At 42.6% G+C, this 25,941-nt stretch overlaps 2 protein-coding genes across 2 annotated transcripts in view; both read left to right on the top strand.

Annotated features, from left to right (window-relative positions):
- Positions 1-1,012: 1,012 nt before the first annotated feature.
- On the top strand, positions 1,013-7,585 carry LOC109996372 (ras-related protein Rab-7L1). The gene is made up of 5 exons (XM_020650453.3): positions 1,013-1,418; positions 3,469-3,540; positions 3,642-3,823; positions 4,616-4,737; positions 5,007-7,585. The coding sequence occupies exons 1-5, from the start codon at positions 1,301-1,303 to the stop codon at positions 5,128-5,130; spliced, it is 618 nt and encodes a 205-aa protein (XP_020506109.1). The 5' UTR covers positions 1,013-1,300; the 3' UTR covers positions 5,131-7,585.
- A 4,375-nt stretch (positions 7,586-11,960) lies between these two features.
- Positions 11,961-25,941, top strand: part of LOC109996375 (cryptochrome-1) — a 28,242-nt gene continuing 14,261 nt past the window's right edge. Inside the window, exons 1-5 of the mRNA XM_020650456.3 lie at positions 11,961-12,120; positions 16,011-16,174; positions 25,032-25,140; positions 25,273-25,415; positions 25,532-25,716. Coding sequence (XP_020506112.2) covers positions 16,017-16,174; positions 25,032-25,140; positions 25,273-25,415; positions 25,532-25,716 — 595 coding nt within the window. The 5' untranslated portion in view covers positions 11,961-12,120; positions 16,011-16,016. The remainder of the gene's footprint in view (positions 12,121-16,010; positions 16,175-25,031; positions 25,141-25,272; positions 25,416-25,531; positions 25,717-25,941) is intronic.

The raw sequence follows: 25,941 nt of genomic DNA, 5'->3' as shown, positions 1-25,941 counted from the left end.
TCCTTTCCTCATATTTCAGGCCTCAAACAGATAATGATGTAGTTTGTTGTCTGGTTTTGTTAAGAGATCCAGAAGAACTGTGAGAGTGGTCCTTATCAGGCCTCACCGTGTGTGTGTGTGTGTGTGTGTGTGTGTGTGTGTGTAAAACCGCACAGTGGAAGGAAGACACAACGGGACTGGGATGAGGAGGAGGAAGGATGGGACAGAAGAGGAGAGGGTTTGAACTGGAGGACAAAGGTGAGATGGAGAAGAGGAGGAAGAGGGGGGACGGGTAAGCCCATTAGTGATCTCAGTTTACAGATTCTACATAGAATTGAATGTAAGAGTTTCGTAAGGGAAGTGGGGTTTTTGCTAGTAGGAATAATCCAATAGACACTCCCAATGTGAGCGTAAGTCTCCCTTTTTTAACCATTTGTCCCTCTGTACTCCCGATTGGTCATTGAAACCAATCAAATGGGAGTTTTTCAGCTTCTATGCGGGATATGAGTCATAAGACCTGGCAACCCAACTGGAGGCAGCTGCAGAGGAGTGTCCAGAGGACTGGTATAGGCCCCCCCTTTGAAATCTGATTGGCCACCCCAAAATCTAAATATTTGATTGGCTATTTGCCTAATCGGAGGCGGGACTTACGGACAAATCCACTATTCTGGCAGGTTCAACAGGCTAATGAAGGTACCTTCAGTTGTAAATAAATATTTTGCCCAAATAGACTACAAACAAGGCAACACTGAGAAAAAGGGCGTTTTGCCTGAAAGTGGTTTTGGCCAACCGCTGGCTACACCACAATTATAAAGAAGTTTGGTATTATTCCCAGAGATAGCCGATTCAAACATATTGAACAATCCTACCCCACTTACAGTAGATATCTTACATATTGGACTTTTTTAAAGGTGCCCCAAAAACTAAGTTATGGATGCAGAAAGTCGTGTACACAGATTTATCAGCTTCTCAGTTTCGAGTTGCATGACGTTTAAAGCATTTCTCAACTTCCTACAAGGAAGCAACTAGCAGCAGTTTAGAGTGGCACGTTACATGAAAGAGGGAGAGTCAGCACTTGTGAGAGAGTTCTGAGTTAGAGCTGGAACAATGTGAAAACAAGGTTTGTCTTATGTAATCATTCGAGGGTTTTAAAGAAGAAGGAGCTTTTAAAGAAGGACGAGTTCGTGGTGGAACAACCTCAGGTTAAGTCAAATCCAGAAGTGTTTTAGTTGAGTTAACAGAAGAAGAGAGTCGCCTCATGAATCCCATTTCCTGAACATGAGGTTTGGACTTTGAGCCGTTTGCAGACAGAGGGGGAGCGATGACCGAACACCTGCTGAAAATCCTGGTTGTTGGGGATGGAAATGTTGGGAAAACTTCCTTTGTTCAAAGATACGTCAACGGACAGTTCAACAAGTCGTACAAGATGACGGTGGGAGGTATGGCTAGTTTGGTTTGTCTCTGTTTTGTACTCTGCATTATGTTTATGTGAGTTAAAGTTGCAAGCTTTGCACCAAAGTTATGGGCAACTTCAGGCCCTCAGATCAAAGAAAAACTCTAAATGTCTCGATAGAACAAACTGTCCTTTGACTTGATGTAAATTCTATAAAATAAAACAGTTCAGTCTTTAGACCCTTATCAGGTAAACACCACATACTATGGATGTGTTGAGAAATCTCCGGTGCATATAAAGTTTTACAATCTTGTCCCAAATACTTCTTGAAACAGACGCAACTATTTCACAAAAATGTCCAATTTTGCAATTTGCACTGGGGGCTCTCGGCTGCCAAATCTTACAAATCCATACCCACACACATCTACACAGGATGCACAGGTGCTTAATCTGTTGGCAGGGATTCAAAACTGTGTGCACAGATTTGAACCGTTTATAATTTGGACCTCAAAGGTAGCTTCAAGTGAGTCTGGGGGTAATGCCGATCACAGAGCGAGCCTTTTTGATCAGCTTATTGTTCCTATTTTTATCATCCACACAGATGCTGCCTCCCCCCCACCCCCCAGCAGCACAGCATAAAAGCAAAGATTCTCTGATTAACAATGTAAAGAAGGTTATTGCTATTCTCAAATGTTTTAAGCTTCTTTAAGAGGAAGAGTCTGAACTGAGCCTTTCAATTCAATTCAATTCAATTTATTTGTATAGCATCAACTCATAACAAGTGTTATCTCAAGACACTTTACAAAAAGCAGGTAAAAGACCTTACTCATTGTTATGTTACAAAGATCTGGCCTATCCATCATGAGCACTTTAGGGGGGGGGGGGGGGGGGGGGGGCGTCAACCAACGATCTTGAGGAGCCTAAGAGAGGTCAAGAGCTCCCAGGAAAGTAGGTGGTTAGTGACTGAGATTTAAGATACATGCAGTAATATGATGTACTGTATATGCACAGAGAGAGAGAGAGAGAGAGAGAGAGAGAGAGAGAGAGAGAGAGGAGCTCAAGGTGCCAGTTTCCCTGGTAGTCTAAGCCTATAGCAGCATAACTAAGAGCTGGTCTACACCAGCACTAACTATAAGATTTATCTAAAAGGAAAGTTTTAAGTCTATTCTTAAAAATACAGACTGTGTCTGCCTCCTGGACCCCGGCTGGAAGGCGGTTCCAGAGGAGAGGAGCCTGATAACTGAAGGCTTTACCCCCCATAGTACACTTAGAGACTGTAGGTACCACCAGCAGGCCTGCACTCCGGGACCGCAACGCTCTCGAGGGACAGTACGGCACTAGTAGCTCCTTCAGATAAGATGGTGCCTGGTCATTTAGAGCTTTGTAAGTGAGAAGAAGGATCTTGAATTCTATTCTAGACTGTATAGGGAGCCAGTGCAGAGAAGCCAGGACAGGAGTGATGTGGTCCTATTTCCTGGTTCTGGTCAGTACACGAGCTGCAGCGTTCTGGACTAGTTGAAGAGTCTTTAAAGATTTACCAGAGCACCCTGACAAAAGAGAGTTACAATAATCCAGTCTGGAGGTAACAAATGCATGAACTAGTTTTTCTGCATCATTTTGCAACAGGATATTCCTGATCTTGGATATATTACGGTGAAAATAGGCTGTTCTTGAAACTTGCCTGATGTGAGAGCTAAAAGACATATCTTGATCAAATAGAACTCCTAGATTCCTAACAGTGGTGCTAGATGGCAGGCTGATGTCACTAAGGACAGTCAAATCACTAGAAAAAGTCTCTCTGAGGTTCTTAGGGCCGAGCACAATAACTTCAGTCTTGTCTGAGTTAAGTAGCAAAAAATGTCTTTCTTGAATACGGCATCAGCGTTCTTTTTCCAATTTACACTTTTCTCAGATGGCACCAGTGTGTTTGTTTGTGTGTGTGTGTGTGTGTGTGTGTGTGTGTGTGTGTATGTGGGGAGTGACAACACCAATAATCAGGAACTATAATTCTTTGAGCGTCACACCATGTTACTGGATTGGCTTTTGATTCTAAAACTCTTCCTTATTACACAGAACAAGTTTTCTTTTCTCTGCAGTGGATTTCTCCGTCAAGCTGGTGCAGTGGTCGGACACCGAGAAGGTCCGGCTCCAGCTGTGGGACATCGCAGGTATAAAACCTTTTGTTTTTTTCAGCCGATGGATAAATGACCCAAAAGGGACAGATGGATGGCATGTCACAGTGAACACTCTGTCCTCTCTCTCTTTCCAGGCCAGGAGCGTTTCATATCCATGACCAGGATCTATTATAAGGGCGCGTTGGGCTGTGTGGTGATGTTTGACGTCACCAGCTCGTCCAGCTTCCTCAGCTGTCGCCATTGGAAACAGGATTTGGACAGTAAGGCCACGCTGCCCAACGGACACTCCATCCCTTGCATCCTGTTGGCCAACAAGGTGATTCAGAGCTTTTTTACACCGATGAATTATTCATCATCGAACCCTCTGGCTTTGATTTACTGTAAAAAAATAAATAAATAAACAAAGTGCGTCGCTACTTGATGGAAAAACAATTCCAGCCCCAGTTTTCCATTTCAAATTAATTAAATAAACATTTTAAAAAGATAAATATAGTGTGTGTGTGCACATCCAGACAAAATGTATACAGGTGCAGGACAATAAATGCACCAACTGAGAATAAAGAGAGAACGGTCTGCACACTCTTCAGCTCCCAGTGGACAGTTTTATTAAGACAGGGCAACGATTCAATCTAAAATATCTTCTTGTAGATCAAACTTCTTAAGGCCTGAAGAAGATGTCGTCTAAATAAAAGTGTCCATTGGAAGCTAAACAGTATTACTCCGTTGTTGAACATGCTACACACACAATGACTGAAAAAACACATACATGCACAAACAGGATCTTGGGGGGGGGGGGGTTAGGTGACTTGCTTAGGGGCACCTCGGCAGTACTGAGGAAGTGGACTGGCACCTCTCCAGCTACCGGAGCGATTTTCCAGACTTTGCCTGCACCGGGACTTGAACCGGCAACCCTCCAGTCCCTACAGACTGAGTTACTGCCCGCTCCATTTCTGTAACATTGTAACCCCCCAAAAATGTCTAAATTGATAAGACCTCAGTTGTATCGTTTCTTAGTTTCTCTGCTTATGTAAATGCTTCTGTGTGTGTGTGTGTGTGTGTGTGTGTGTGTGTGTGTGTGTGTGTGTGTGTGTGTGTCTGTTGTCCACAGTGTGACCTGGCTCAGAGGGTCGTGTCCGCTGAAAGCATCAACAGGTTCAGTAAGGCCAATGGCTTCCTTACATGGATGGAGACTTCAGTCAAAGACAACAAGAACGTGGGAGAGGCCATGAGGTAAGAGAGAGAGAGAGAGAGAGAGAGAGAGAGAGAGAGAGAGAGAGAGAGAGAGAGAGAGAGAAAAGACATCTAAAAGTCGAGAGTACAGTTTGTCCTGATGAAGCAATCTAATGACTTCTACAATATGCTCTCAAATACTATAAAACTGTCAAAGACTACAGTTTGATAATGTCAGGAAGTTTTCAGGAGTTGCTGGATGAAAACACACCTGATGATGCAAGAAATTTAAAACTCCACTGATGTCACTTTTCTCTGTTGTGTTTTAGGAGGTTGGTGCAGGAGGCTTTGTCGGTTCAGTCCAGTCTGGACTCGTCTCAAACTGAACCCCAAGACTCAGATCTCCTTCAGCTGGACTCAGAGGACAACAGCAGTGGAGCAAGATGCTGCTGAAAAAACACAAACACAGCCAGGAGCTAATCAATGGACTGACTTACTGAGAGAGGAAAAACGATGAGGATGAAGAAGAGAGGGATGAAGAGGAGCAGAAGGAGCAGAGGGGAAGGTGTGTGTGCGCTTGCCAACGAGGTGCGGAGCGTGCTCAGTGCAGCCGCCACGCACCCTCCTCCAGCAGGCTGAGTCAGGCAGACACATGGCATCCTCGTGCAAACGGTGTGTAGGGGGGGATGTTGCATGTGTGTGAGATGAAGCTCCCACATGACATGCAAAGTGGAGTTTTAAAAATTGAGCGATGAAGCGGTCTATAGTATTGTCAGAGCAACTTTGATAAACTGCACAATCCTGAGAATAACACAGAGATGAAGCAGAAGGCAACTCAGCTGCTCCACAAATAATATAATAATAACAAACTTTATTTTTATAACACTTTTCAAATCAGGGTAACAAAGTGCTCTTTGTAAGAGCAAAATAAAAGATAGAGACGTGTGAGGAAGGCAATGATTCATAATAAAAAACAAAATAGTGAGAGATAAAAGTGCACGAGTTCCACAAATCCCCAACAAGCACATCTTTAAAAATGTGTTTTTAAAAGAGGTCGTTCCAGAGGGTCGGGGGTCCCTGATGGAGAAGGCCCGGTCACCTTTGGTCTTCAACCTCGATTGTGGAATGGCGAGCAGAGCCTTGGCCGAGGAGCTGAGGTTACGAACGGGTATATAAGAGGTGAGGAGATCAGAGATATGTACTTCGGTGCAAGTCCAGAGCGTGCTTTATAAGTTAACAATAAAATCCTAAAATCTGTATTGGGAGCCAATGAAGGGACGCTAAAACAGGAGGGATGTGGTCTCTCAAATGGAGGTCGGCGCTCTCAGAGAAGGCCCTTAGATGTTCATATTCCGATTGGACACGCCCCCTGCTTTGGATCCCGTCTGAGAGAAGGAGTCCATTGATTTATATTAATAATACAAACTTATCTGTCTGACCAAATTGTCATGAGCTTATATCGACATTTTCCTTTTTTCTGAAGTCCTGAATGTACACCGCACAGAAACATGACGGTGTTGTGAATAAATTAGCGATACTATTCCTATATGTTCTGTGCAGTTTCTTGAAGGCAGATGGCTCCAGATAAATGTGATAACCGCGTCCGCCAACGCTGCCGTGGAGACGAAGTCTGTCAGGACAGCAAATCAGAGAACACTCTGTCATTACCATCAGGAACATGACACACACCTCAGTCGCTGCAGAATTAATCTAACACAATTTGAAAGCGAACATATTCTAACCGCTGAATTTGATTAATTAATTTCCACTTCAATCAAGAACGAAATAGCAACAGTTCTTGTTTGTTTGAAGTTTACATCTATATACTGTTTATATATGAAAACTTCAAGCTGGAATAAAATGTGAAATTTCCAACCACTTTATTATTCTTACTCGCGTACAAAATCGTCATATAAACACATAAATGTTGAGGTTGTGTGAAAACAATTAAAGCACTTTTCGCAAATGATCAGGGGGGCATAGCCCGATTCAAGGCTTTTCAAAACCAATTATTGATGATGTCAAATTCAATAAGTCTGCTTCTCAAGGTCAATAGCCCTCACACGTACACTCAAAACCAAAAATAAATGTCGCTTTCATGTGCAGCCTGCACGACTGCGTTTTTGAGGAGATTCCATTTTGAGCTCCTTTGAGTATTTGTTCTTCCTTGTGGAACTTTTTGTCAGTATGTTTTTGTGTGGGCTTCATTTCTTATCGGTGACTTGGACGAGAGCTGGAACTGTGACTCAGTCGTGCTCACTATCTCTGGAGAACCCTCAACACATAATGGGTGGTTTGTTGGACAGATGGACTTTTAGTCATTGTACGGTTGTTTGGTCATTTCACAATATGTACGTCATGTGTTTTTACGTTCATATAAACGGGGGCGCACAGTGTGTCAGCCAGTACGAGGGGCTCTTCAGTTGGACTCATTTTCTGTAATTGGACGTTTCTGCTGCACCTGAATGTTTCTTTTTTTCAGAGGCTCAATCTGTGACTCCAAAAATAAGAAAGTCACTGTGCAGCTAATGGAGGAGGACAGAACGTATCAACCTGGTAAAATACATTCATCCATGGACTGTATGGACGTAGCCACAGTGATGTCACTCTTTGGTTTCTCTACACCGCCATGTTGGTTTTCAAGAGCCAGACATTACCAGAATCGGAGGACAGGGTGGCATAATACTCTCTCACTCACACAAACATGATACACTAAATGATTCTGAATCACACTCACACTGACAATATTCTGCACACTCACACAATTAATATTACCACAGACTGTTTTCTGAACTAGCCAAACACAGCTGTTGCGGCACTTCAAAGACGGTCAACTAACTTCAAAAAACACGACGTATTTGCAGTAACAGAAGTCTGTTTGTCTCTCATTAAAAAATCATCTGTGTCACTTCGTTATTGCATTGTTTCATCACTTTTGTTCACCTGAAAAAATAGAGAAACAAAAGCACATCGACTGTGCATGGCTGCATATTACTGGACATCTGGTTCTACTGGATAATGCATGGCACCAAAGACCCCAAGCTGTCCCCCGCCCCCCAAAAGGTGCCTGTGTGTGAGCTTTAATCATCTTTAAGAACACTGCAGGTGCTTTTAAATGCAAACTTTTATCACATTATGACTGAACAAGATACAAAAAGCAGTGGTTGACACCAGGGTGCGATCGACAGCTTTCACAGCAGCGCAAATGAAACGCGCTAACTTGGCAAACAGTCTCAAGTTTGTTTTAACTGAACCAGAAAGGATAAGTATTAAAACGCCCTGAGAGGTGGAGTGGAGGCGGGCCTTAAGCAAAATGCTACAGGTCGCCATTTTATCAGTCAAATCACCCATCCCCTAATTATGCAGATAGCCTATGTCTAACTCTTAGCCTCAAAATCACCAAAACGATTTGGTTGGACACCAAATTCCTAGTCCTGCAGTTTTAGCCAATAAAGGAATAAGATATTCAGAACAAAATTGTTTGGTTTAAATAAAAAATAATTAAAGAAACCATCTATTTAAAGCTCACTTCTTCTTGGATGCAGATGGATGATGTCAATGCAGACCGGCATCAGCTCATCTCTCTTCCAGGCCTTCATGACGCTCTGAAGCATCAGCGTGGGAGGCCTCCCACTGGTTAATGTGGGCGTGCTGACAGAGAGCCCTCTCATACCAAAGCTGTCTTTTGCTCCGAGCAGAAACCAGGGACAGAAGGAACTGTTCCTCTCGTGTCATAACCACCGGCCACTGCCCCAGACCACCGGAAGATGTAGGTCTCTCAGATTTCATTCAGTTTTTGAGATGGCTTGATTTCAATGAGTATTGTACACAGCAATACTAATGCAAGCTGCAGTACCTGTATGTTGTGCGCCTCCATGGCAGAACACAGAGCTAAACGTCTCTCAGCTCAAAGAGTTCATTTAGCGGTGGTAATGAGAGCTACTACATCTCCACCTGGGCACCCACAGCCATGTCGATAAAATATTGAAACATTCAGCGTCACTGATAAAAACCCCACCAAATATCAAATATGTTTTAAAAAAGATTGATAATAATATTCACCCTTATACAAGTGTTAGGGTCCTGCTCCACTTTTCAGAAAATGTGTGCTCAAACAGCCTTCTCAAATCTGTTTAAGAGGAGGAGAATATGTCACCTTTAATCTAATCATGAGTTATGACAACCCCACTGCAGGTGGAAGAAAGAGTTTCCCTACAACACTTCAAAATAATGTGTTAACTCCACACGGCCTTGAGACCAGACGTCAGCCCACAGAGCAGAACTTCAAAGGAGTCACTCATGGAGGTGTGATGCGTCTGCCCTTCACCTCCGCCCCCCGTCCAACAGCGTCAGCAAACAGACAGTTTCTGCATCATGAATTACGTTCAACACTTTGATGACTGAGTTGTCCAAGGAGAAGCAGACAAAGTATTTGTACCATCTGGAGGTGTGCTCTAATGAAGGTCACATGGCTTTAAGCTTATCTCTTTCAAGGAAATAAAACAACACAGTTGCTGTGTATGTGCCTCTTTTTAAATCTTCTCAGGAATTATTTTCTCTGTAAGGTCCGACTCTTGTTGTATAAATAATATAATTATATGATAAAATGTTAATTAGACGTCAGCTAATTGTTTCTATGGCTAAAGAATAAAGCACATTGGACATTTCCTGAACAGAATAAATGACAACAGGTCGGACTTATGATGCAACCTTTTGGAGTCTCCTCTGGTTCTTTAATCAACAGATTCTCGACCATCTGCTGGGCGAGCTAAAGAGAGGGAGAGGTAGAGGCAGTCAGATGGCAGAGACAAACACAAACAGCATCCACGTAAATCTTGTTGCTGCCCAACGCAAAAAGAACAAAACCGGGTTAAAATAACCTCCACCTCTCATTCTATTACTCACAAAAGTTCCTGATTTAGATTCTGGTTTAGCTCACAACGACTGTGTGGTTATATTGTATATAGCCTTAAACTATCTGCACAACAACATCAGTGATTAGTCCGGCCCTGGACTTATTTACACTGTGCAATCTGTCTGTGAAGAAGTCAAAAAATGTTGTCAGTCACCAATGTGTGCATTTTGTGCAATATTAATACATTCCTCTTTTTACTGCCCAAAAACACATAAAGCCAAAAGATTGTAAATATTAATGGACTGGTTGTGAGTGCACCGCTTCACAAAAAGCCTGATGAATGTTTGAAACCTTTTTGTCTTAAACTTTGAAGTCTCTTCTACGGGAAGCCACCTGCTGGTGACCCTGAGAACTGTGCTATCAGACCAACATTGTTTTTTTAAACCAGGCTGTAAAGATGTTTATTTCTGCTTTAAAAACTGGCTCTTTTGACTGTGGTGTGTATGTGACTTCCTGTCCTTCTGCAGCCAGCCTCTAGTGCATCACTGAAAGAAAAATACAAAATAAGTTATTTTTGATGCATCAACTTTGGGGAGGTGAGCAGTAAAGAGAAAGGCTCTAAGAGCAGAGTACAGAAAAAATAAGAGACAGAAAACTGCAAAAAAAAAGAGAAAACGATGGAGGAGTTGTACCCCACCCTTCACGCGAGCTTATGGGTTTTACACTTATCAAACCATTAATGTTACAAATGTGCCAAAGCCAAAGTGTTGGTCACAGCTGTGTGAAGTGTGGTGATTATTGTTGTGCTCTTTGTTCCCCCACAGCACTTGTTATGGTGGAAGTGTTTTGACAGAAAGCCTATCTGAAGGAGAAGTGTTCACAATAAACATTGAGCCAAAGTACGTGTGCCATCAGAAACACATACGTCATATTCATGTTGTTCATGCGTGAGATGTTTACACCCTGTTATCAGTGGTGGACACTAGTGACAAAGTCTATTTAGCATACAGTGCCTTTCTCAAGCATTTCTCTGAGTGTCTGTACTTTACTTGAGTTGACTTTTTTGCAGCTGTCAGATTTTCTTTTCTTTTTTTTTGTGATCAATTTTGTATTATTTATTTTTAAACATTGTCACTTACAATAAAGGACAAGTCTAAGTGGTGTTGCCGTACATGCATGTCGCTCGCCTCCTTGGTTGAACGTGGAGCAAACGCAGAGCGGGCATCGCTCAAATGTTTAATTTGGGTGATAACACCGCTGCAGGGGAGTGAAAAAGCAAAGGGGAGCTTTAGCAGCGTGAGGAATAAGAAAATGCTGCACCAGTAACAGAGTTCAAGAAAACTTGCACCTACTTCTCAAATCCCACCCGTGGCTCCTTTCCTGACACAAACAAATGAGGGTGCAATGAATCCATTTACGCCCTTGTAGAACCAGGATCAAGTTTACAGTGCTACATTATTATTTAAATAGTAGATTCAAAGCATTAAAACACTGGAGAAGCCATGTATCCACGTCAGAATCCTATTATTACATTTTGATGCTAAAATAAAATGATACCTTTTAATGAATCAAATTAAAAGAGAGGGGGCTCAGTTTGCATTATCATTGTCTCTACATATTTGTATAGCAATAAGGCAAACAGAGGGGGGAACACATTTCTTTACCTTTGGAGTAATTGCCAACTATGTTTAGCCCAGCCTTTGACAAACTCTTCTTTATTTAAAAACACAAATAGACACCAGTTAGAACATCCTAGTTCCCTCTTTAAATAGCCTTGAACACAGCATTGGGTCGTGTGCCTGTCAGAGACGAAGCAGTTCTTAATTAAATAATCTTCCCACACTCATCACAGCCTCAGCTGCTGCCACTTTCTGCCTTGTGAATGGACTTCCGCGTTTCCATGCCTTCCAAACGTGACCCGGCATCGTCCAGAAAGAGGGACGAGCGGACCAATGGGAACGCCGGATTCGCAGCACGTCGTCATTCACGTTTGACAACTTTCGTGCTGCGTTCCATGACTGTGGGAAAGACGACGAATATGATTTTCACACGTTATATTGCAGGTTCAGTTAAACTCTCAATCGGAAAATATAAACATTACAACTTATTTTTGATTTTTTTCCGAATTGTCTGATTCTGTTGCCATAGTTACCGTCATTACTCAATCCGCAAATGTTATAATCCCTTAATTACAACGAAATTGCTCACGCATGATTTATTATTTTGACTCTATTTCAGCAGCATTAGTAGAAACAGCTACCCCACGTAGTCGTGTCGTTTTATTTCCTGTAATTGTCCACAGATGACGTCGATAACTGCTCGTTTGTCGCGTGGAGAGGATTGAGAGTTGTTGTTCTTCCCGCGGTTCAGTGAACGCAGCGCGAGAGTGGAACGAGAACACGACGCATGCGCAGTGAGCTGAACTCTTACGAAACAAACTAGTGCAGCGGCTGGAAAGTAGGTACAGAGAGATAGGGATTCACGGGCGACACGCATCCACAAGACTTCCCCGCACATCGAAACGTAGGGAAGAAATGCTCCTTTCTTTGGGCTTGACATAAATATCACCTCCGGGGAACCAGTACGAGGTAAGCCGGCTCTTTTTGACTGGTTTAATGGGTTACTTTTAAAGGAAAACTAGATAAACAGCGCCGCCACTTACATAAGGATCACTCTGGTGACCCCGTTTTGCTGCCCTCATGTTGTTTCCTTGACATACACTTAAACTTAAAGACTTTTTTTTTTAAATGTCAAACCATTTTAAACCCTTTAAATGTTACACTCAGTGACATGTTCAGGTCGTCTTTGTTGGGCTTTTATTCTGCTGTTAACTCTTATGAAACCAGTCCCTCATTCAGAATGGTGCTGTGACCTAATTTCCATTTGCAGAAGTCAGAGGAGCCTCCGCTGTGACGTGAAACTTCATATTTAGCCCTGAAATACATGTTCAACACATCACCCGGGTTTTAAAAATGTTATTAAGCCTTAATGTGAAGTGAACAGATGTGTAACTTTGAGTAAAATCACAGTATTATTACTGAATTCTAATGTTTACAGTGGAGCTGACCTGTGTACTTCACATTCAGTCTCATACAATATTTCATTAAGGTCACATTGGATAAGCTTTAAAGATATACCTCAAATGTCTGTTTTAAGAGCTATGTCTATATATTCAAATATTTAAATAGTTATTTGATTTTTGTAAATATGCATTGTTTTTTTTTCACGTCCTAATTGACTTAAAAACTCATCTAAAGCTTGAAACAGTTTATTTAGAGCCTTCATCTTCACCCATCTGCACTGTGATTTAAATCTCTATTTACTGCAGAGGCTTTTATTCAGAGTGTGCTCTACATGGGGTTAGTGTTTTTAGAAATAAGAAGACAAGAGATAAGACAAGACATCATACGTGACGTCACAGATGCTCTCCTCAAATGTGCAGAGGTGAAGTCAAGTGGGTAAACTCTTAACATTTCCCCCCCAAATGTTTTTTCTTTAAGTGTCCCGTCCAGCAGAGGATAAACAGTGACATCTTAAGACTACTCCTGCATATTTACTTAGGGAATACTAGCCAATAAGGTGACAGAGTATAGGAAAGGTCATCCCTTCACCCTCCTAGGAAAATAAAATCACAGTATGCTGTACTAGTCCTAATTTATTAAATCAACTAGTGGTGGGAAATAGAGGGGATTTAGACCCTCCATGGAGACTGAAAAAATAAGTGGATAAGTGCTGTATACCTGCATTCAAACCGTTGTTTATACTGTTGGGTGCCAGAGCAACGAGCAAATTGCAAAAAAGAAATCAGCAATGTAGTGGAGAATATGATGAGTAATGTTTCTGTTTGGGATCGTGCTCTGCAGAAACAAATGCTCTAAGGAAATGAATGAATGAATGAATGAATGCAGTGCAATCACAGGAGCCGTATCAGCACACAGGGAACAGTTTGGGAATCCTTTTCAAAGTCTTTCTGGGCATAATGTCTGTGCAGATAATGAAAACTCCCCCTAGTGTCCGTATAGAGGTACTGCAGTCTTACAGTAAGCAGTGACTAATTCATTATAGTCTCTGAGTGTTAATGACTAATGCAGCAGTGATTAACCACTATGCAGGATTTGATCAATAAAGGGTTTATTTTAGGAGTCGCAGATCAAATAGGAGGCCGCTGGCTGTGGTTGGATTGATGCACAATACAGCAGACTCAAAGTGTGACCCAGTTCCACTTTGATTCAAAAGGTGTGTAAGAAGATAGCAAAAATATGATTTTATCTCCTCGAGTGAATCAGAACATGAAAAGGCAATGACCTTTTCGATGTGCCTGCTACCTCCTGATGTCTTGCAGAGAAGAGGGTTAGGTCGTGTCGTTCGTCCAAATATTTGACATATTTCTAAATGTCCCAAAAGTCTCCAAAGAGGTTGAATGTTTAAAAATATGTTTGATTCAATAGATCATCTATTACACAAAGTCATCCGTTTTAAAGAACGGGGGTGTGTGTGACTTCTGGGGCTTCTGCAGCAAGCAGCCCCCTAGTGGGCAGTCGACAAACTGCAGGATTTTTTTCACCTTTGATTTGGCTTCCTTTTTCAAAACCGGAGGTTGCCGGCTAATATCAGAAAGTTCTAAAACATCCCATAGTAGATCTATTTTTTGGAATGCGGTGCATGGAGCGCTGTGGAGCCCAATAAGAAATACGTTTTGGCAAATTGCCTGCAACAAGATTTGGCCTCACTCCAAAAGCGTCGAAAGCAGTAAAAAAAAAAAAATGTCTAAAAAAGCTGAAATCATTTGGGATGCTCATGGCCTAGCGGTTATGTCCCGTGCCCCATGTACAGAGGCTAATAGTCCTTGTCCTGGCAACCTTGGGTTTACTGTATGATCATGGCTTAATGCTCTTTGAATCGTATTTTATTTTTTATTTTTTTGAATGGAGCGTGCAGGTCCAACAAAGTGCCGGCTAAATCCAGCCTTAAACCAAATTAACCTGCAGGGAGGCTATCCTCGGATAATAATCCATTTCATTCAGTCACAGGCTGCACGGCTGCTGCCAGGAACGTTCTGTTTTTATTTCACCGCCGTCATCTGGTGTGTTCTCCTCGGGCCAGCTGCATCGGTGACAGGAATAGCCCGACCTCATGTCAAATTCATAAAGAATCAAGTGCTGATCATTGCTTTCCTCAGACGCACAGAGGTGTCAAACTAACACCTGTTTAAACTTCTAGTGGCAGGTAAATCCTTCCTTTCCCCTGATTCAATCCTGAAACCTTCCATGTTTTTTTTCCTGGTACCGGCTCTTTAAATCAATTATCCATCCCGTATATAATATGACTTTAAAAATCACTCAACATGTCGTTGTTCTGGAAAGACTGTAATCATGTGTTCAAAACATCTCTCATGCTAAACCAGTCGTACTGCTGCATGTTTCATCACGCAGCTGCTTTCATTTAAATGCAAGCATGCAAAACAAAGCAGAAAGAACGGTATGTTGCAATGTCCCAAACTGCAGGGTGGGGGGGGGGGGGGGGGGGGAGCCTCGAGGAGGTGATGAATATTAAAGCAGTGTCAGGTTTGGATTATTCCGTGGATAATGCAACGTTTCCAGGGCACAGAAAGGAACCTGGATAGAGAGATATGGGGTGGTGACATGTAGTAGAACTCGTCAAGGGCTGGACTTTAGACCATGATCGTGTTACTGTCGGTGATTCAGAGCCACAGAGGAAACACGGAACCAGAAGAAACTGCATCCATGTCACTACTGTGTTGATCAGAACTCATACAGGAATGCACATTAAGCAAAAAAAAGTGTAAAAACTGGAACCAGTTAACGTTAGCTTCTCTTTATGTGAATTGTTGAAAGGGTTTGGAAAAGTAATGATTCAGGGCCTGTGTTCATTAACGGCTATTTACTTTTTATTTTTTTTAAGTCTTCTTTTCGTACTCAGCGCTAAAATGTCTCCATCAGCTTTTTGTTTTTTCAAATCTAGGCCGCAGCATATTGCCACAGGTTCGCTTAGCCCTGTACCTGCACAGAAATCTAGCCTGGCGTGCACCTCCTCAAAATTCTAACCAACGGCCAAAAAGACACAAGACCACAAGCGCTGTGATTGGTCTACAGTTTCCTCTCCTGGCTTGCACATGTAAAAACATCAGGATACTGAGTCTTATTAAATGTTGAGTTTTATTCGACATGTGCTGAAGACAGAAAGTCACAGACTTCTTTGGTGTTCTTGTTCAGATTGGTATGTTCTTGGCACGTCCCACTCTGTTGGCAGCCGCTCCAGCTTGGATCCTTCTGTTATAGCTCTCCTGCTGTGAACTCGCTCCGAGCGAGCTGTGAAAAAAAAAAACGACAACATTATGTTCTGTTAAAATGAGACAAATTGCTGACTTCATTCAGAAACATTTCACCACCATTCAGTCTTCTTCGCTGTTTGCTCTGAGAGATCCATCAATGACTCTTCTTCTCTTTTATTGCCACAGAATAAGATGGCCCCTAATTCCATCCACTGGTTCCGCAAGGGCCTCCGTCTCCATGACAACCCGGCACTACAAGAGGCGGTCAAAGGGGCGGGCACGGTGCGCTGCGTTTACTTCCTGGACCCGTGGTTCGCAGGATCCTCCAACGTCGGAGTCAACAGGTGGAGGTAGGACAACCCTTTTTTTTTTTTTTTAATGGCAGCTGAGGAGGGGGGTGGAGACAAAAACGGAGCAAAAAGGGAGTTAATTTGTTACATTTTAGAGTTTGATTATAACTTTTCTGTATGGATGTTAAATTGTAAATGCTGACAGGAAAACATTGATTTGAAGCTGGGGGAGAACGTTCACATTCGGACTGTTCAGTCTACATCAGGCCGTCTGAAGTAGTTTGCCGTTTAATCCAGCAGGTGGCGCTCTCAGCATAACTTGACCAGCATGCACTCTCGACCTCAATAGTAAGACATTAATGTTGTTTCAGTTAGTTAGTTTAAACTTTGGTGCTTTTTGAAACGATCAATCATTTACAAAACCAGAGATTCTGTCTTTTTTTTTTTTAACTTCTGGTATCAAAAAGATTGACAACCTAAATTCTGATAAAATCAGAATAAATAAAAGGAACATAGTCTCCTCTTTTTTTTTTCTGGATTGAATAATAAAGACAGTGAGTAGCAGAGATTTTGCGGCGAGCTGTGAGTCATCCACAAAGAGCCAAGGAGAAAAAAAGAGGCTGCAGTGCCTAAACTCACCACATGATGTCAGCATTTCTCTGCTTTTGGAGCCTCGTGTTTGCATGTGAAGCTTTCTTATTGCTTCATTCATCTTTTTGTTTTCACACGAGTCAGATCATGCTAGGACTTCTTTTTTTAGGCTATGAGTTGAGCTTTGACCCTTCTAAATATAAGTGGATTTGACGGACAAAATAAATAAGATTGAACAACCTGGAAACAGCTGCGCGGCTGATTTCCAGGCCACAGGGCGCTCCTTTGTTTTAGTCCCAGATCACCTAATCCCCATCATAGAGGTCAGTCTGTAAGTAGCCTTATGGCTGTACATGTGATGTGAACGGATGAGCGGGTTAAAGAAGAAGTCTGCCCTCTCTCTAAACCAAGCAGGCCTCGGGGGGGAGGGGGGGGGGGGGTTGTAAGTAGGTTATTAAAAAAAGTGGACAAGCTGAGGGATCAAATGGTGTGTAAACAGGCTCTCTGTCCCCCCGTGTCGATGGGAACGTATGCTTGTTCACGTGGGGATGTTTTTAAAAAGCCATGGGGAGGATGGTCAATATCACTCCACTGTTAAATGCTCGCTGGCCCGTTTTACTGAGGTGCTATTTGTAGACCCCCGCTCAGAAATAGTCGATTAAGAAGTCGCTGACCCAGTGGTACCCAGCAGATCAAGGTGCTAAAACTGTAAACAGACTGGTGGCGGTTGTGGAAGGGTCCGGGCAGGAAACACACGTCAGTGACGCACATGCCTGCATGGTCACCCCTCCCAGATTCCAAAACATAATTTGTAGGTCACTGATTATGAAATGCACTTTATTTTTGACATTATATTTTGTTTTTTAAAAGCTGACTTCATGGAGCTAATCGAATTCACTGATAGGAGGTCAGCCTTGAGGAACGATTGGTCATCGTCACGGGGACGCTGACGTCAGCAAATAATCTCATTTCATGTTCAATACCCCCAAAACTGAAGAGTCATTCTGTTACAGCAGCAGCTTATCAAAGAACAATACACTGCACTCTTCAAGAGAGAAAATTCAACTTAAGGGATCAATCAGTGAGATGTGTAGAGAGTAAGATGATAAAGGTATCTTACTATCTGATCATGAAGGAAACATGCTGTGTTGAAGTGCTGGCTTCTCTGACAACAATGCAGCAGCCAGTATGTCCTCCTTCTAACTTTAGATTCTGCTCCTGAATGCTCTGGATTTGTTTGGACCAGAGAAGGTAGGAGCTTTTAAGGCAACCATCACACGGCCGGGGGGGGGGGGGGGTTGGATTTGTATTTGGTCTATTGAAGAGGACAGGAAATTGCTGAATGTGTCCCACTTATCTGGGCCGAGTCAGTGACGTACGACCCAAACGCTTCAGCCGTCAGACTCAAGGCTACAACCTGCGTTTGTTAGATTTATTTTTTATTATCTGCAGAAGAAGCTCAGAAGCTGCGTAACGGGGTCACTAGATGATGCACGGAGTTTAAAATTCAAGACAAATCAAACCGAATTGAGGTCACTGATTTCTGCTCAGGCGCACACAGATGTGTTATAACCTCGTGAAGCCGTGAATGTTTTTTTTTCTTTTCTTTTTTTTTAAAATGGAGCTTGTTTGTTTTTAGCGCCACAGGATTAGAGGACAATACAGTGGCCTGATTTCTAAAGAATATGGTGGGAGGGGTCAGTGAGTGAGAGGAAGAACCCATTTAATTTGTTGACTGGTCTGAAACCACCTGATGAACAAACAATCAAAGTAAAACTATCTTGTGTGTAGGATGGGGCCTCTTTAAATACATATATGCACAAAACAGCAACACAGAAGAAATCATAAACTTAAAAACTGAGATGCTGTCATTAGTGGCAGCTCAGCTTGCAGCCCCTCCAGATTCCTGAATTTAGATTGAAACGATCACATCTTTCCCCCCTCATGGTCCATTTCTACCAGGCTTGTAATTCCAAATGATTGACATTGGGGGAGCCGATCCTTGAAAGAAAACTGCAATCTTAAATCATTAGAAAGTCATTGGACCTGTCCCCATATATAGAGTCACAGTTCACATGTCTGCAGCTCTAATAACCATCCCAGGCTCAGACATCAACACTAAAAACCTGCCCAGCTGTCCTGCAGGTCTATATGGCACACCATCATCCAATTACAACCGTTATTTTTAACCTGCAAATTTACGGACCTTCAACGTCCAGCTGGATGGTTCAGCTGCGATTTAGACCGAGAGAGATTATCCCGTCCCGTTTTTGTGAATGGTCGACTTAACAGCGAGGTATTCCTGTAACGCCAGTCCTCAGCGAGATTACTGTCATGTCATCATGTCAGGCTAGTTGGCGTTTCTTTTTTGCTCATTTATCCTCATCATGGTGTCCTGACACATCGGACATGTGGCTGCGGGAGCTGGGGATTTGAACCCTCACCACAGGGGGCGACGACAAATCACAAATGTTGGCTGCCAAAGGTCTCCTCTTTTATAAACTGAGCCGAATGGTTTTCATGGCAATTAGTTTTCTCCTAGATCTGAGTTAGGACACACACTGCTTCCTTATTTTTATATATTATAAAGCACAACCGCTGATTTTAATTGGGGAAAAACATTTTTTGTTTTGCGTACTTTTCACTTTCCAGCCCGTGAACGTTTTTTCATTTTCCATTTTTTGTGGATTTTCTTGCACTAATTGGGGTGTTTTATCAACATTTTCTGTAGATACGGGGGTTCAATTTGTCTGGATCTGATCCCATTGGATGAATAACATCCTAGCCTGTCAAAAAAAACTAAAGAAACACAACTTTGTCATGTCAGATTGAACAAACTCCATGTAGAAGATGAAAATTATGGAGCGTCAGAATATGTAGACATTTGAATGAGTGGATTGAGTCCGAGCCAGTGAGGACACAGCAGACAAAGGATCACGTCTCCGTGGTGATAAACAACACAGGAGAAGTTCTCCGTAAAGAGACTGAGCTCTGGAGCAAAAACCATTTAAATGACAGGGCTAATCAATTTTGTTTTTTTTTTCTGTCATGGGGAAAATGTGAGAATGGTCTCTGGAGCAGATGTAGGTTAGTGTGCCATTGCATGAAACTTGTGTTATGTGATCGTGACCTACTTGTGAGGAGGCTTTTTCCTGCTCGGCCTTGTTAACCAGCGAACACCAATGAGAACACCACACAGTACATCTGTTAGAAAAATAACACCAAACCGGCGTTCAGTATCTGCTAAAAAATCTCACAGCAGCATCAGATTATTATTCTTTGGTTACCGACGTTCTCTACAAATCATGTCATGTACAAAAAGAATGAAGTCAGAGAAGAAGTATACAGGCATTGAAAACAATTATGAATGTAGGATTCACACAAATAAACTACAAATCAATGAAGAGGACTCATTCAAAAGAACTTTGAGCAGATCAGTCCTTTGGGATTGAAGGTTTCGTTGGATGTGGGACTTTAAACTGCTGTTTAAAGACTGAAATAAATTCTACTTCCTCTAAATGACCAAAACAAACAAAAACCTTCAGCAAAAAGACTGATTGCTGCTTTATAATTATCTTAAACGTCTGTTTCCGCTGACACTGAGTTGGTGTTGGACTGAGTGATTAACGGGACGATGCGGAAAGACACTTCATTTCTGATTACAGCAAGCAATACCTTTTTTTTAGTAGGATATTTTTTGCCTTTAGATAGGACAATTCACAATCACAAGACACACAAAAACAAAACAGAGATGAGAAACTAGGGGTGCGTAAATATACCGATTAAAACATCGGTTTTGGCCAAAATCCGCCCTGTTGACAGAAATCGGCTGTGGCTCAGTGGTTCAGTCGGTTGTCTCTCAACCAGAAGGTCGGGAGTTTAATCCCCAGCTCCTGCAGCCACATGTCTGATGTCTCCTTGGGCAAGACACTTCATTTCTGCTGCTGCTTAAGTCAAGGTGTATAAACGTGTATGAATGGATGAGTTATTATTGATGGTCACTTTGCAAAAGGTCTAAAACCTATTCAATCTCAAGTCCATTTGGGCCATTGCACACATTGCAACCTCAACAGAACATGACATCACACTGAACACCCACCTCGACGGATGGACAGAGCACTGAGGTGCAGAAGGGCTCGCCTTGGGAAAAGCATGATCCCTGCTTTCATGGCGGCCCTGAACAAAAATCCTCGCTGAACAGGCCAGAGTGTGAACTCTTCTTTGTTTTGTGTATGTGCTGTTCTTTGGTGGGAATTGTCTGTTTGGACAGAGACAGTGCGGTGAAGAGGAAATTCCTCATAGGGACAATAAAGTCCAAAGTCTAAAGTCTTACCACTGACCGGTATCAGTAGCTGATGTGTATTTAGTTTCTTGTTTAGTTTGTCAGCGAGCATATTCACAATCTACATGAGTCTCAGTTAGTGAGAGGAGATTCACCCCTTGACTCCTTGTTAAGATCACTACAACGTGTAAAGCTCACTATTGATGAGTTGTTTTGGTTTTTAAAAGCTGGCATTTAACTTTTGTTGTGTGTGTGTGTGTGTGTGTGTGTGTGTCCTGTGTGTGTGTTTGAGAGCGTGCACGCTGCGCAGCCAGCAATGAGGTTAGCCGGCTTAGGGATTGTGTTTGTGCAAAAGTCAGAGTGTCTCTATACTCACAGATCTAGGCCAGAGCGGTTATATAAGGCCTGATGTATGACAAAGCAACCAACACACAAACGCGCACACTAACACACACGCGCACACACACACAAACAAGTAAGAGCAACACACACAAGAGCATTCAGAGGCTCGAAAGATGTGGAAGCACGCACTGATGCTCACACAAGAAAACTTGCATGAATGCACGTGGACTGACATGCTCATCCCCTGCACGTAGGGCTCACGTGTGTGCGCACACACACACACACACACACACACACACACACACACACACACACACCAGTTGATAGCACGTCACCCAGAATGATTGGTGGAGCATCTCTTGACTTTATTTGAGCGCTCTTTGTCCGCTGAGGTAGAAGAAGGAGGTCAGCCCCCCAAAAAATGAGAGTAAGACTGCACCTCGCTTTCTGTCCGGATCCAGGTGTCGATGACGTCGGTGGGAAAAGAAAACGCGGCTTCACTGACCTTCTCTTAACATCTTAACATTAAGATCGTTTGCATCTGGGCTTCAAAGGGCCGATTCTGGATTTTTAAGACTTGCAGGCAAAAAAAACTATTCATTTCAATTCTCATATTTTTTTAATAATTGAGTCCCATATTTGATCTTCTGAATGACCTACAGGTTCAGGAGTTTTGGATTTGTTCCAGCAGTTCGTCTTGAAATTGGCTGTAATGGCCGCTCCCTAAACGTCGGAGGAAATTGCAGCCAATTTGAGTCTTTCCAACTAAAAAGGGTCTTCTTTTGTCACTGAAAGATTGTTGTTCCGAGTGTCTCCCAATGTAACAGAAAGGACACTTTGCTAGAGAGTCAAATGCATTTCTAGCCAGAAACAGCGGGGAAATCGTTCCCTCCAACGCCTCCATTCTTCATTGACAAAAACATGAATTTAACAAAGCAGAACACGGCCTCCTCTGCCCCTGTCGCCTCGATCTGTTGGGTGGTTTTTTACTTTTATTTTGGAAAACCAAAGCCACACAAGATTTGTTTTAAAGATGTTTTCAGACATTTTTGAAGATAGAGAGGAAACATTGGGAGGAGAGAACAGGGGAAGACATCAAGGTCGTAATAGAACCCACCTCCACTGCGATGCCTCCGCAGATGGGGCGCCAGACTCAACCAACCAGGCCATCCGGCGCCCCAGCCACACAAGATTTGAATCAAAGTGAACAGTTTGAGGCAGCAGTAGATCAGCTGATAATATAAACATGTAGCAGATAATATTACTATCATATCAGGTGGCTTTGAAGAGACCACTAAAGGGCACACTCACCCATTTTAAAAAAATAAAAAATAAATAAAACAAGTATGAAAGTTGTTGTCAGCGGCCAATTTTGTGCAAACCCCTGAATGCCGTAAGCCAAAATTAGAAAGTCTTTCAGAGAGAGAGAGAGAGAGAGAGAGAGAGAGCTCTGCTTTAACGACCGGGCTAACGAGGTCAGACAGGAGGGAACAGGATGCAGCAGAACATCGCTCTGGCTGGGATCAGACCCAACACGGTCTACAATAGGCGGTGCTGGAACAGTGGATGCAGCAGAGATGCATCTTAAGGAAAAGCATTCTTCACACATTAGCAGTTACACATAATAGCAAAAATAATTGCAAGACTCCTCCCTCAAACTGTCAAACATTGGAGCACTTTCTTTGCAGAAAGAGGTGGGTACGGTGCTCGCAGTATATTTAACAATTTAGCTCTTCCAAAGATTTTTTTCAAATTCAAGTAAACATGACATTAATTAAATTGAAATTATTTACAAAAGAAGACAGGAAGCTTTAGAGATTCATCTTTAAGAGCTGAAATGTTCTGAAGAGACACCACACAGCAGGGATCATGCGCTCTATGAGAAGTTCTAACAAGTCTTGAATTTTTTGTTAGCTTTGTTTTTTACACATAAATATACTGGAGACATTTCTGCATTTATTTTATACTAAAATGGCTATAATGGGATTTTTGTTTTGCCACCTGGGGGCGCCACAAACAGCTCTGAACCTGAACTCAACCCTGACATATAATCCCTTTTTACAGGGTGATGTTGGCTACTCAACACGCTCAATAAGATGAATGAATAATGACCCAGATGCTTCACCTGCAGTCTGAAAATATCTGCTGTCTCACATCATGCTGGGCTCTTAAACTTGCTCAGAGTTCTTTCCACATTCTGCTGCATTCCTGAATCCAACTTTCCACCAACACTCACTCACACAGCACCTGCCAAGACAGTTTGGCAGCTTTGGGGAGGAAATACATTTAGCCTGCCATCACTGAGATTTTTTTTGATTTTTTTAAACCGACATGAAGCAACTTTTTTCTCTTTTCACTTCATTTAATCCCAAGATGAGATAAAGCTACAGGACTAACAACGTGTTGCAGAAGTAAGAATATGTGACTTTCAGCAATGTCCTTGGTTAGATATGAATACCAAGATTGTCCAAATCAGAGCGGTGCAGTGGTCATTTCTGGATGATGGCGGTCCTGTTCATGCACAAAGAGGTGAAAACCTGCATTTTGGTACCAAAAGGTCGCGGATAAATGTTTGTTTGCAAGTAAGACAGTGTGCTGGAGTTGACCTTTTTTTGGACTACCTGCTCTCCTACTTGCCTGTTTTATGAAATGGATGTGCAAAGGTTTTCTTTTTTTTTTTTTTCAACAAAATCCATTTCTTTGTATTTTTTAGCCTTAAACGACTTTCTCAAATCTGTGATTCTGCAACGGAAAAGATGCACAGATGGTCCGACGCTCCCAAGCGGAAACCGCCATTGTCCATTTAGGGGAGTGGTTTCATCAGTCTGTCGGTGAAGAGTAAGCAGTAGGTGTTTTGTGTGTCATTAAAAACCCTTTGGTCCCACTGTTAAAGGGATCATAACCACTACAAAATGAAAAGGTTTGAAGAGTCTTCCGGTCTGTGCTGGATCAAACCCGCCCACTGTCGTTATTGTTTTTTTGTCTACAAAGGCTCTTTGTGGGAGCTCCATCCATATTTATTATGATGATTAAAGACTGCTGAAGTGTAGTCAAGGATCGGCTTCTTTCAAACAGGGAAATCTAACCATCGAGCCATCTGTCACTGGAGGGATGATATTTATTTACTGCCTCGCCTTCTGACTCTTCTGAATTTTCTTTTCAATGCACCAAACACATTTATTTGATTTTCACAAGATGTTTGATCACTTCTTAAGTCAATCAATTCATTAAAGCTTCAAGCATGAGTCTAACGGAGGATGATCAGTTCTGTCAGGAGGGTGAAATGCATCAAAAAAGCCCAAAACACTCTCTTCACCTCTTCAGACTCTTCGCCCTAAAACTCAACACTCACACACACACACACACATCCGAGGAGGTTGCATCCAGCGAGGAAACACAAAAAAAAACGAGTTCATGCTCTTTTGTGCAAACTTTTATAGTTTGACATCAAAATTAGGGCACAAAAAAATGTGCCACTGCTGCAGAGAGGAAGGACCTGAGAGTATAAAACCAGATCAAATGTAGGACAGGAAAGTCTTCTGGTCAACATTCTGTGATGATGTAACACAAAGAGGGGAAAAATTCAACTTTTCTTTGAGTATGATGTTTGCAGAACTCAAGTCAAAGTTTGCTCGATGAATCTAGAGTATAATCAAGCGCTGAGGACTGAATCTGCTCTTCTCTCTCTTCTTTCCCCTCCAGGTTTCTCCTCCAGTGTTTGGAAGACCTGGACGCCAGCCTACGGAAGCTTAACTCCCGCCTTTTTGTCATCAGAGGCCAACCGGCCAACGTGTTCCCGCGGCTATTTAAGGTCAGCATCGGGCAGGAAAATGAAAAAGCATTTTGTAGCTTTTTGTTGCTTTAGTTTTTGTAAATAGACTCGAGGGATAGTTGTCACTTTTTGAAGATGAAACTCAAACTCTCGTCTTCTTCTCTGTATCAGGAGTGGAAGATCTCGCGGCTGACCTTTGAGTACGACTCCGAGCCTTTCGGGAAGGAGAGAGACGCCGCCATCAAGAAGCTGGCCATGGAGGCCGGGGTAGAGGTCAACGTCAAGATATCGCACACCCTCTACGACCTGGACAAGTGAGGAAATCACACACACACACTCATGCAACAGTTCACGGGTCATGGTTGTTCTCAGGAGGCGGGACATGATGTTTGAATTCACTTTAATTGGATAATTATTTGACCCTGCCCAGGATCATTGAGCTGAATGGCGGGCAGCCTCCTCTCACCTACAAACGTTTCCAGACCCTCATTAGTCGCCTCGATCCTCCTGAGATGCCCGTGGAGACGCTGTCGGAATCCCTGATGGGGCGCTGCGTCACTCCCGTCTCCGATGACCACGGGGACAAGTACGGGGTCCCGTCCCTGGAGGAGCTGGGTGAGCATATGTTTCATAATGCATGAAACAGAAAATCACACACACACACACACACACACACACACGATACGTTCAAAAAGTCTCAAACAAAAATGAGAATCTCTTCCTCTATTCACCTCGTTTGCTCATTCATCCTGCCGCTTGAAAGGCACGGCTCCTCTAAAGCCTCACTATTGGATTACTCAGGTCACACATCCGACCTGATTGGTCTCCTTCCAGATGTCG

This window comes from Labrus bergylta, chromosome 12, assembly GCF_963930695.1.
Source record: "Labrus bergylta chromosome 12, fLabBer1.1, whole genome shotgun sequence".
Lineage (NCBI taxonomy): Eukaryota > Metazoa > Chordata > Actinopteri > Labriformes > Labridae > Labrus > Labrus bergylta.
The sequence above is the reverse complement of the archived record's forward strand: the minus strand, read 5'-3'. Positions and strand labels throughout refer to the sequence as shown.